General features: G+C 35.0%; 1 protein-coding gene across 1 annotated transcript; it reads right to left on the minus strand.

Annotated features, from left to right (window-relative positions):
• Positions 1-870: 870 nt before the first annotated feature.
• On the minus strand, positions 871-10,704 carry LOC141338642 (NLR family CARD domain-containing protein 3-like). The gene is made up of 10 exons (XM_073844242.1): positions 10,550-10,704; positions 9,850-9,957; positions 8,685-8,745; positions 8,028-8,232; positions 6,148-7,927; positions 5,467-5,640; positions 5,030-5,203; positions 3,807-3,980; positions 1,359-1,532; positions 871-1,258 (listed from the first exon to the last, which is right to left on the minus strand). Exons 1-10 carry the CDS (start codon positions 10,606-10,608, stop codon positions 1,252-1,254), a joined length of 2,916 nt encoding a protein of 971 aa, XP_073700343.1. The 5' UTR covers positions 10,609-10,704; the 3' UTR covers positions 871-1,251.
• Positions 10,705-12,233: the final 1,529 nt, after the last annotated feature.

A 12,233-nucleotide genomic window follows, 5' to 3' on the forward strand; every position in this document is an offset into this window, starting at 1 on the left:
ATTCAAATTCCAACTCATGAATTGAATGGCGGCCAATTCTGAAATTCTGAATTGTGCACAAGCCTGCTGTGTATCAAAGGTAAAAAATGATATAAATACTGTTCACTGTCAATAGCACTTATGCGATACAATACCGATACTTTTAAGGCCAGTATCATGGATATTGATATTGATGCCGATACAATACTTCTAAGCTTAACGTTTAAATGATTACATTTATTAAATTGCTAAGAGTAAAATATGTAATTATACCCTCTTAACTTTATATTTGAAATGCATTTTAACATTTAAAATCCCTTAATTGCAACTAATTTAATTATATTTTTTAAACATGGTTAAAATATATTTGCTGTAGTGGTAACAACAAAACCTATAGTTAAAATTACTTAGTTTTATTACTATTAAATTACTTAAAGGGGCTGCCCTTTGAACTTAAAATGTTAATTCTTAATAAACATTTATAATAAACAAATTATGTAGGCTACAATTTCAATTTGTTTATTGCGGAATAGCTCTGACGTCCTCTGACGCCATTTCCAAAAGCATCAATGCTTTCTTATGATACTTTTGGGAAATGCACCCCTTTTTGAACGCACTGTCTAAAGTGAGTGAATGCTCTCTGTGATTGATTCATTCAGATGAGTTGGAAAATAGTTATATCCTGCACAGTTCTAATATTCAATGCATATTGTACGCCTTATTTTTTGTTAAATAAAAAAAATCACTGGTAAATAAAAGACACCTTAGTATCGATATTTTTCATTTGAGTATCGATACTTTCAATACTTGCATCAGTTTCGATATATCGATACTTCAGGATCGATATGCCCATCAATAGATCACAGAGACCAAGACAGCAGAAAGCGCACCCAGTTTGTTTTCTTTTATTTGACAAAAACACAGTGTTTTGTTGTTATTACGAGTGTATAAAAATAAAAAAAACTTTTACAGATTCTAATGATGTATTACTCATATCTGCATAATCAAGTACTTTTAGTATCTTTTGTCCTGATACAGGGAAAAAAGCAAGCTGTTCACACCAGCACGTCCGTCAACCCCAGGGAGAATAAAACTGGAATATACAGTAATTTCACACTAAAATTTTTACAGTATTAGTATGCCCAAAAAATGTTACATTAGACTGGAACAAAAATTCTAGGCTAAATAAAAACGTAATAACAAAAATCCTTTGTCCAGGTGATAACCTTGTTCAGGACATGTTGCTTTGGTTCACGCTTGTTTGGTTCACTGTCAAATACTGCATAATATAGAGAAAAATAAAATTACACTAAGATCTGCTTTAATACAAGTCAGTGAAAGCATTGACTTGCTTACTATAAAATCATTGAATTACTTACTATAGTTTCTTCAGTTTACAGTGTGGATCCTCCAGTAGAGCAGAGCCCAGCTTCACTCCTGAGTCTCCTGGTTTATTATATTTCAGATTCAGTTCTCTCAGGTGTGAGGAGTTTGATCTCAGAGATGAAATTAGAGCAGCACATCCTTCCTCTCCAATACTGCAGCGCCACAGCCTGCAGAAAGTGAAGAACATGAATGATCTCTGAGATTGTGTTTAAGCTTTATGGTCAGATTTTGTTTGTGTGTGTTTGTATGAGCACTACCTCTTCTATACACCAGGATCTGTGCTGTAGAGATTTAAACTTGCTAGCAACTAAGACATTCATTTAAATGCATTCTATACACGATTCACTAGTTTATCATTTTCATACTTCAAACCTTTGTTGTACTATGTAAGTGATAATGTTAAAATAAGAGTATCATTATAGTATAAATATGACATATATTAATTGAGATATTTGATTCCTCTAGACAACCTATAGTTTCAATTATTCATTCATCAGGGACCCAATGCACTGATCTATAATAGAGAACTGGATTGCTCATGACGTCATTAAAGTGAAGCCACCGCGCCGCCATATTAGTATTCCCTAGTAGTCGCATACATTCTATTGAATAAATAGGAAATTATACAATTTTATTGAAAAAACATCACATACCAAGTCAGCATTTTTTTTATCTGAAGTCTCACTGTACATTATCACAATGCAAACGTCCTAAGTGTGTAAACGATTATTTGTTTAATGTCGGAAATTCCCTCTGCTTATTAAAAATGTGCGTTCATATAGTCACGTACATCAGATGAACATAAACATTGGAAGTTCAACATATGTTTAGAAAAGACAAAGTGCTCATTTAGAAATCTGAATAAACATTAATGATTTATATACATATATTAATTCATCTAGTACAGCTATACACTGTTTATGTAATTCTGTTATAGCTTGTTTTTAGAGTAGGTTATCTGCATGTTTCAACAATACTTTCATTATCAGTATTCATTTTGAAGGACATAATGATTTGTTCGTTAAATTAATAATTAATTCAACATGTATACATAACATTTTATTCACATGGAAATGGTAACATTAGTAAAACATTACAGAATTTGCTGATCTGAAGAGTCTGAAATAGATGTTGCTCAATCAGGCACATTAAAAATATACACACCATAACTAGGAGAATATTCCGCTGACTACATATGGTAGGGGCTTAAAGACATGAAGCTTTATCTCAAAGATTTGAATTTCAATACAACAAGCAATATAGTAACATAATGTATTATATTATTTATTGTATAATCAAATCAGTTTTAGACACTAATACCAGATATATGGTCATGTTTATTATTACCTGCATAATTAGGTACACAAAGAAACATATTTTGCTTTAGACCAGTTACCATTTCTGCAAGTGCGCAGCTGAAACACCCACCTAAACGATTTCAATATATAGCTTATCCAGTCCGAAAAGACCATAAACATTCCAGATAGCATCTTAAGTAAAATTTTATTTACATACACATATCCTAAAAACTCAAATCGGGTGATTTTAGGTCAGTGGTTTACATGTGAATCAATGGTGCTCTCTGCCGGTAGGGAATAGTAAGATGGCGGATCGAACACTTCCGGTGGCTTCACTGCCTAATGGCAGTTTAGAACGCAATGAGCAATCCAGTCATTTTACAGATCAGTGACCCAATGTCACATTTTAGTCTCACGCCAGCCAGAGTTAGTGGATCTCACGATCATAAACTTGCCAGTCTGAACTTAGTCACATGGTGCAAGGTATACCTATACCTTTAAATCAACAGCCTGCTCATTGTTCAGAACAAAATGTGTAGTTTGTTAGGTCACTTCAATACAACTTGGCAAGTCAGCGATAGACAGAAGTCAAAAGGTCTCAAATGACATGCCTACTGCTCCTTTCATCCATGAGCATTTAGATTATTCCACTGTCCTATCCTATTTATGTATTCTGTTTTCTCTTATATAAATATTCTGTTTTCTTCTAATGTACAAGACTTGGTGCCACTGAGTACATATAAATCTTTTATTTAAGGACTGGCAAAAGTAATTTTTGTAATTATTTATCTGTATGTTTAATTTTGGCTTGCACTTTGCAATTTAATGGTCTATACATGTATATACAAACATACATTTGTCTTTGGCATATTCTGTACAATCATTGTAATTGATCATTTACATTTTTATTCTTAAAGGAATCGTTCACCGAAAAATTAAAATGGTCATTATTTACTTCCCTGCATTTCCTAACTTGTATGACCTTCTTTCTTCTGTAAAACCCAATTTTAAAGTTTAAAGACGAGTTAAAGACACATTAAAGATGAGTTTTCATATGTGGGTTAACTATCCCTTTAACATGAAATGTTTTTGTTTGGAGTAAATTCATACAGTTTTTGTATTCAATAAAATAATAACACTCACTCTAGTTTCTCCAGTTTACAGTGTGGATCCTCCAGTAAAGCAGAGAGAAGCTTCACTCCTGATTCTCCTGGTTTATTATTGTTCAGATTCAGCTCTTTTAGGTGTGAGGGGTTTGATCTCAGAGCTGAAATCAGAGCAGCAAAGGCTTCCTCTCCAATACTACAGCTCCACAGCCTGCAGAGAGAAAGAGAAAAACTTAAACTTAAACTTAAACTAAATTCAGCAATTAAAAGTCATAGTCTTTTAAAGGTTTGTTATTGAAACAATGTGTCCTTATTTATTCAATAAAAATTGGTCAGATTTAAAAGTCAGTCAAGCTTGCATCAGCTGACTCTCAAGCTGATCCACGTTTACATATAGGAATTCGATGTCTATCTCAGCATATATATATATATATATATATATATATTTACAAAACTTTATCATCTCATTAAGAATTTAGCACGAGGAACTTGACTTCACATCTGATTCATTCAAGTTTGTGAATTTGGCGCATGAATCTTAAGCTGCTTGATTTTAAAATGACTGAGTTAACATTGCTTCACGCATCACTACATTATTGACATGGACTCCATAAATTATGTTACTCAAGGACAAGTTCAAATGGGATGCTCAATCCCTGCATGAAGAAGGATATCAAGAGATCAAGCATTCATGTCACAGCTGGCTATGTTTCACTCTCTATTTATCTCTGAATGTCTTCACATAGGGATGCACAGCAGAACACAAAAATGCCAAATATTAAAAATGACAGGATTACAATGAAAAAGATTATTATTGTGTACATAATATTAAAAAAGGCCTACATTTCATATTGGATATTCTCATGCTTATTGCTTTCTTATGCACACTGTTTTTTTTTTTTTTCAGTTTTTCAGTTTTGCTTTTGAAAATGATCACGTTCAGCAAGGAGGGAAGAAGATAGAAAGGGGGTGCACAGAGACTCGTTTGGGGAAGATCAAGGATCAAAGATGTTATGCTTCATGTTGTTTTACTTAAAGGCAATAACTGTGAAATTGCTGGTGCAGTGAAAGTAACATTAGCCCAGGTACGTGTGTTGATGTTAGCTAATGGCAGCTGCTTCTACTAGTCACTGAGGTATATATACATACACTGAGGGTAAGAGGGCAACAAACAAATCCACTACTACGGAAAACATATTTCTGTAACTTCTGTACTTTTTACTCAAAAAATTATATTAACTGAGATGTGATGATACTCACTGTAGTTTCTCTAGTTTACAGTGTGGATCCTCCAGGAGAGCAGAGAGCAGCTTTAGTCCTGAGTCTCCTGGTTTATTATCATTCAGATTCAGTTCTCTCAGGTGTGAGGGGTTTGATCTCAGAGCAGAAATCAGAGCAGCACAGCCTTCCTCTCCAATACTGCAGTCCCACAGCCTACAGAGAGTGAAGAACATGAATGATCTCTGAGATTGTGTTTAGGCTAAAGGGAATAAGAGTGTTTGTCTGTGTTTTTGTATGAGCAAAACTTGTCGGCACAAGCACAAGAAAATAATTGAAATGCAATCTCAGGAGTTCATTGTGCATCTTTGTACTGTTTCTCTTTTACTAGCAATAGGCAGTCGAAGGAGTTAAATACTTTGAATAAATATCTCTCAATACAATTAAAGACCTTTCAATAACAACATGACTACACTCACTGTAGTTTCTCCAGTTTGCACTGTGGATCCTCCAGTAGAGAGGATAGTAGCTTCACTCCTGAGTCTCCTGGTTTATTATAGCTCAGATTTAGTTCTTTCAGGTGTGAGGGGTTTGATATCAGAGCTGAAATCAGAGCAGCACAGCCTTCCTGTGTAATATGACAATTGGAAAGACTGCAGAGAATATACAGAAAAAATAAAGATGAGGTGACAGTGCTTGACATATTATCAATGTTCCCTTATTTTTTATTTTATTTTTTTTTCTTGCTGAGCAAAACTTTTCTCTACTGGTCAGACATGTCAACCAGACCTGTAAAGCGCACACACAAAAAGTGTGCAACTTTTAACATGTGCTATTTATATTTTATTTAACCCTTGATGTAACTTTCTCAAGAGGCATTGCCTAAAAATCTTTCACATTTTCCCTAGTTTTAATATCAAAGTATTACAAACCTGTAAAGGCACCTCAACTTTACACAATTGGATGAATCTCTCTTATCAAACATGCTTGATTCAACTCATCAGGTCATTAATAGAGTGCTTTAAGATGTTAGCTGACTGTTTCAAATAAGGAAGACCTCAAAATGTACAGAAACACTGTAGAGAAACACAGGCCTATAATGCATAAAAGAGTCAATAAGACAATAAGTCAATAAGACAAGGACACTGTAAAATACTCACTCAGCCTTTCTAGATGCTTTGATCACTGGCAGCAGCCTCAGAAGACATTCTTCGGATGGATCATATTTACTCAGTATAAACTCATCCAACTCTTCTTCTGAGTTCAACAGCACAAACACCAGAGCCGACCACTGAGCAGCAGACAGTTTGACTCCAGAAAGACGACTGGCACCTGTTCTGCTCAGATATGTTTGGACTTCCTGCTCTAGTGAACGATCATTGAGTTCATTCAGACAGTGGAACAGGTTGATGGATTTCTCTGGAGATGGATTCTCCCTGATCTTATGTTTAATGTATGCAGCTGTTTCCTGATTGCTTTGACAGCTGCTTACTGTCTTTCTCAGGAGACCTTGTAAAAGAGTCTGATTAGATTCTAATGAAAGACCTAGAAGGAATCGGAGGAAAAGGTCCCAGTGTCCATTCTCACTCTGTAAGGCCTTGTCCACTTCTTCTTTCAGTAAACTGGCCATGAACATATGATCTGAACTACGTGACCTGAACATGTTCTTCATTCCTGTGTTTTGTTCAGAAACGGACAGCAGCTTAAATAAAGCAGCAAGAAACTCCTGAATACTCAGATGAACAAAGCTGTACACCTTCCCCAGCTGCAGTCCAGACTCCTCTCTGAAGATCTGGGTACAAACTCCTGAGTACACAGACACTTCTCTGACCTTAATGCCACACTCTTTCAGGTCCTCCTCATAGAAGATCAGGTTCCCTTTTTCCAGCTGCTCAAAAGCTAATTTTCCTAGAGACAGAATAGTCTTTCTAGCCTGATCAGGATCAATTTCATATTTACCCTCATACTTTTGAGTCTTTAGTTTGGTCTGAAAGATCAGGAAGTGTGTGAACATTTGTGTGAGAGTCTTTGGAATCTCTGCATGCTCTGCTTTACCCATCATTCTCTCTAGAACAGTGGCTGAAATCCAGCAGAAGACTGGTATGTGACACATGATGAACAGACTTCTTGATGATCGGATGTGTGAGACGACTCTATCGGCCAGTCTCTGATCATTTATTCTCTTCCTGAAATATTCATCCTTCTGAGGGTCATTGAATCCTCGTACCTCTGTAACCTGGTCAACACACTCAGGAGGGATCTGATTTGCTGCTGCTGGTCGTGAAGTGATCCAGAGGAGAGCAGAAGGAAGTAGATTTCCCTTGATGAGGTTGGTCAGCAACACATCCACTGAGGCTGATTCTGTTACATCAGATAAGCTCGGATTGTTTTGGAAATTTAGCCGTAGTCGACATTCATCCAGACCATCAAAAATCAACATGACTTTGTAGTCATCATAATCTGTTGATTTAAATTCTTTGGTTTCTGAGTGAAGGTGGTTTAGTAAATGAACAAGACTGAGATTTTTCTGTATCAAATTCAGCTCTCTGTAAGGAAGAGGAAATATGAAATGAATGTCCTGATTTGCTTTTTCTTCAGCCCAGTCCAGAATGAACTTCTGCACAGAGACTGTTTTTCCAATTCCAGCGACTCCTTTAGTCAGCACAGTTCTGATGGTTTTGTCTTGTCCAGGTGAGGGTTTAAATATATCATTGTAGTTGATTGGCTTTTCCTGTGTCTCTGGTCTCCTGGACACTGTCTCAATCTGTCTCACCTCATGTTCATTATTAACCTCTCCACTGCCTCCCTCTGTGATGTAGAGCTCTGTGTAGATCTCATTCAAACGTGCTGAGTCTCCATGATTGGACATTCCTTCATTGATTCTCTGATATTTATCCCGTAGTCTGGATTTGAGTTTTTGTTGATACACAGGCATCAATTCTGAGCAAAGGTAAGAAATATGCATGATGTTTAGGAATATTTGCGACAAAATGTTCTTGATCAAAACATAGGCAAAAATCTTATGATCCAGAGCTCTTACTGGTCTGTAGTCTGTTAGCGAGGTCTGTCTGGTTCATCTTCCTTAGGAAGTGCAGTGTGATCTTCAAAAGCCCCTCTCTGATTCTGCTATGACCCTCATTATCATAATGGTCTCTTTCAGAGCATTCTGGGTAATCTGGACTCAGTAGTCTCTTAAAATCTTTTAGCTCACTCTTCATCACTGAGATGATTTTCTTTTCAAGCTCCTGAAATCAAATTAATTATTCAAACAGTGAACTTTCATTTAATCGCAAACTGTGTTTATTTGTAGTTTATTGCATAGAATGAAAACTAATATATCGCAACTGCTAATAACTTATACTGAATCCTCAGATATCAGTGTCTAAAGAGATACTTAAGGTTAAAAGTGGGGGTTTGATTGACTGGCTGTTTGCTAACATTATGTTTGGGCAACAGTCAGGTGACATAAATTCAGCTTTTCTACTTCAGTGGACATTGATAAGCTTTGTCATGTGTTATATGCTACTTTACATGTATTAGGTGAGTGGGAAAGTGAATTTGAAGGTAAGAGTAGGTATGATCATAAAATTATACAGAAGGATTTACAGATTTCTTAATATCTCTACTAAGAGGCATATTGTGTTGGGACACAAACACTCAAGCAAACACACATGTACATGCAGACACACACACCAACCTTGAAAATGAGGTCCAAGTTCTTCTTAATTGTATATGATTCTGATCCCTTTTGTTTTTCACTAAATTAAATGTACAAGCGTATAAATGTATTTAATGCACATAAGTAAATTAATTTCACAGCAAAAAGGCCAGAGTTAAATTAACTCTCGAGGGAGTTTATTTGAGTCCACTCTCAAGAGTGTCAAGTGTTCAAATCTGACAGCTAAATTAACACTGAAGCAGAGTTAAAGTTAATGAGATAATTAGTGATTAATTAAGTGATGATTAATCATTATTGGAGACACCTGATGTTAACAAGCAGAATCACCAAAGGAGAAAATCACATTTTTTAAGAAACCATTATAGTGGTCAGTGTTTGCTTTAGTTGGGGTCTCGAACTTAACGTTTGTAAAATCAGATCTTGTTTGGCTGCTGTAGCAGTGTTATAACAGCCAAACAAACTGGACTTAAGGTGATCATGTTTTCAAGAAATCTTTTAATAACTTGTTTTGTGATGTTCAGAGTTGATCTGTTTATCTGAATATGTCATTTGTCACCGTTGCTGAGATTCATATGCTGGTTCTTGATGTCTGTGTGTGCCTAAAAAAGTAGGTTTCGACTTGTGAAAAATTCTTCCAAAATAAATTATAAAGAAAGATGGACAGGATCATTTGTTGTGGACTCATGAGACTAAATATTTACAACAGTTATTTGACTGAACTCTTTTAGAAACTCATCTCTGAGTTACAGCTCCTTTAAAGGAAAACAACTCAGAGATTTGAATCTAAATTGAGCTCATTGATTCAGGTCAAGCAACGATCACTTTAAAACATAACCTTCTGATGACTTGCCTGGTTGTTTCCCCCCAAATTAAGCAGCCCAGCAAGATCTAATGTTAAAGATGTAAGGGTCAAGAGCCCAACTAATGAAAGCACTGACCACTTTAATGGTTGCTTAAAAAATGTGATTTTCTCCTTTGGCGATTCTGCTTGTTAACATCAGGTGTCACTTAATTAATAGCTAATTATCTCATTAACTTTAACTCTGCTTCAGTATTAATTAAACACTCTGATTTTAACACTTGACACTTTTGAGAGTGGACTCAAATAAACTCTCTGAAGAGTTAATTTAACTCTGGCCTTTTTGCTGTGTATATATGTATTATACCATAAACTAAACAACACCTCAAATCAGGAGATGTATCTCCCAAACTGAATACAAGTGGAGGATCCATTGACCGGTCACTCTTCATGGACACACAGCTGGGTTCAGGAGATTTATTCTCACACAGGCTGAAACACATCAGCAATATAAACAGTGATAATCTCACTCTGCTCTCAGAAAAACATTCTCACTTTTACATTTTAAACCATTATGTGTTATTTTGTGTGTTTTTACACAATATTAACATGGAAACATTAGTTAATAGTTAGTGTTTAATATAAGAATTCATAAAGGTTTCTGTTATGTTAGTTTTAACACCCCAAACATGCATGTTTTAAACTATTTTATGCTTGAAATGGCTGCAATTATTGTTGCTAGGAGGAGGCACCACAGAGTGCATGGTGAAAGGGAGAGGATTTTTCCCCACATGTATTAATTTATTTGGAATTTCAGAAGAGGACATTATTCAAACATATCGCTTGCCAAGCCATGTTTTTTTTTTATTTACCACATACTGTGGCTTCTTTATTCTTTATTGTGATGTTGGTCGATTTGTAAATTAGATGTAGCTTTAGATCTGTGTTCTTTAATTTATGCACTGTTAATAAATCGCCTGCAGCAATTTACCCTCCCATTGGCACTGTTTGGAATTGCATTCTCGCGCTCATTTGCCCTGTTTAGTAAAACTAATATGTAAAACATAAGTTTAGGTTCTCTAACCTTTTGACTGTCTTTATCTTAGTGTCATGTTCTTTTGAAAGATTCATTCTGGAGGCCATGATTTCATCTAAAAGCCGATGCAGATGCTGATCCACAGAGTGAGTGATTTATCATCTCAGAATTTATCTGTCAAATCTGTCTCAACAGTCAGTCCACAGCAATGACCTGCACACATGAAGAGCAAATCATGTCATTATTTCCACATAATCAAAACATTTACATACAGCAGCACAAACTGAGACAAGCACTTCTTAAAATGAAGACAAGAAATGTGGATCCAAACAATTCACAGCTTTCTTTTTAAAATATGTAAATCGTATTATCATATTAATTAGGGCTGTGTAATTAATCGAAATTCAGTTTCAGTTTCAATTTCGGCTTTAAGCGATCATAAAAATACATTAAAAGCCAAAAAATACATTAAAAGCCAAATTTTACATGCAAATCAGCAAAATCATGTAACGTGATTTTATTAATTAATTTATTAATGTTTCCTTGATGTTGTGTTTTTAAAAGCGAGAACGAGAACTTGCGCTGTTCTGTGTATGTGCTTAGAGACGGAGCAGAACACAGACATGTAGAGTTATCTTTTAACTCAAGTCTAAACGGTCAAAAACACACAAAAATATTTCAAAATGAGGCGCTTGGTGATTATTCATGTAAACCCTTGTCAGTTATGTCTTGAATGATCATATACGGTTGAGATTGAAAATGCATGTGTAACAGTATATTGCGTCTATGTGGCTCTTGAATAATATTCCTTCTGCCGTCTCTGTGCTTAATACTAATAAAGCGGAAAAATATAAAGAGAAAACTCACTCACTGCTCTTGAAATGACTTTTGTAGTTTTTAAAAGAAACAAAGCATGTTTTATTATTTCAGTGACGACGCTCTTTTATTTTACATTCAAATAATTGCATTGTATTGTCAGACTACTTCATACTTGCATAAAAGTATTCAGTATTTAATTTTTTTTTATTCATCTGTATCTTTTTTTTTCTGTTGTATTGTTATTTTTAAATTAATCACTAATATAAAGCTTTGGACTAAGTCATAGTCATGTTGACCAAAATAATCGTGATTTTGATTTTTGCCAAAATTGAGTAGCCCTGTTATTAATGTTGCACTCTACTGTAAACTAGTCTGGATTGTTTCTGGCTACCTAATATTGTCAAATTGTGACACTACATTTTTACCACTGTAAAAAATGAACATGAGCAGCTGTTGCTTTATGTACTTTTATCTAATTCTATCTGTAAAATCAAGTTTTGTTGGTACAGCTTACCTCAATCACACTTCGGTCTCATAAAATATAAAAAAAATTAAGGGCATTTAATTAATTCAACATACAATATTAAAAAGAAAAGCTCAGAATGAACTCAGTCAAGAAACACACACTTGCTGTAAAACATCTTTAGTTTAGTTAACAAAATACTACAATTTATCATTCTGGCACACATTAATCAGCAAAGTAAAAATCACTATTGACAGTTCTACTCTTCAGCACAATGGTAACCACTCAATAATAGAAAATCCTCTAAATGTCCAACACAACTGAACATTAACATAAACTAGCAACATTGTTCCCTTTTCTAAAAAAACGAAACACCTAAAAAACACTTAATCCTTAAATGTACTTTCTGAACGCAGTCCCTTTCAAAGCATGCTGGGAATTACAGATCCA

The sequence above is a fragment of the Garra rufa genome, chromosome 7 (genome assembly GCF_049309525.1).
Source record: "Garra rufa chromosome 7, GarRuf1.0, whole genome shotgun sequence".
Lineage (NCBI taxonomy): Eukaryota > Metazoa > Chordata > Actinopteri > Cypriniformes > Cyprinidae > Garra > Garra rufa.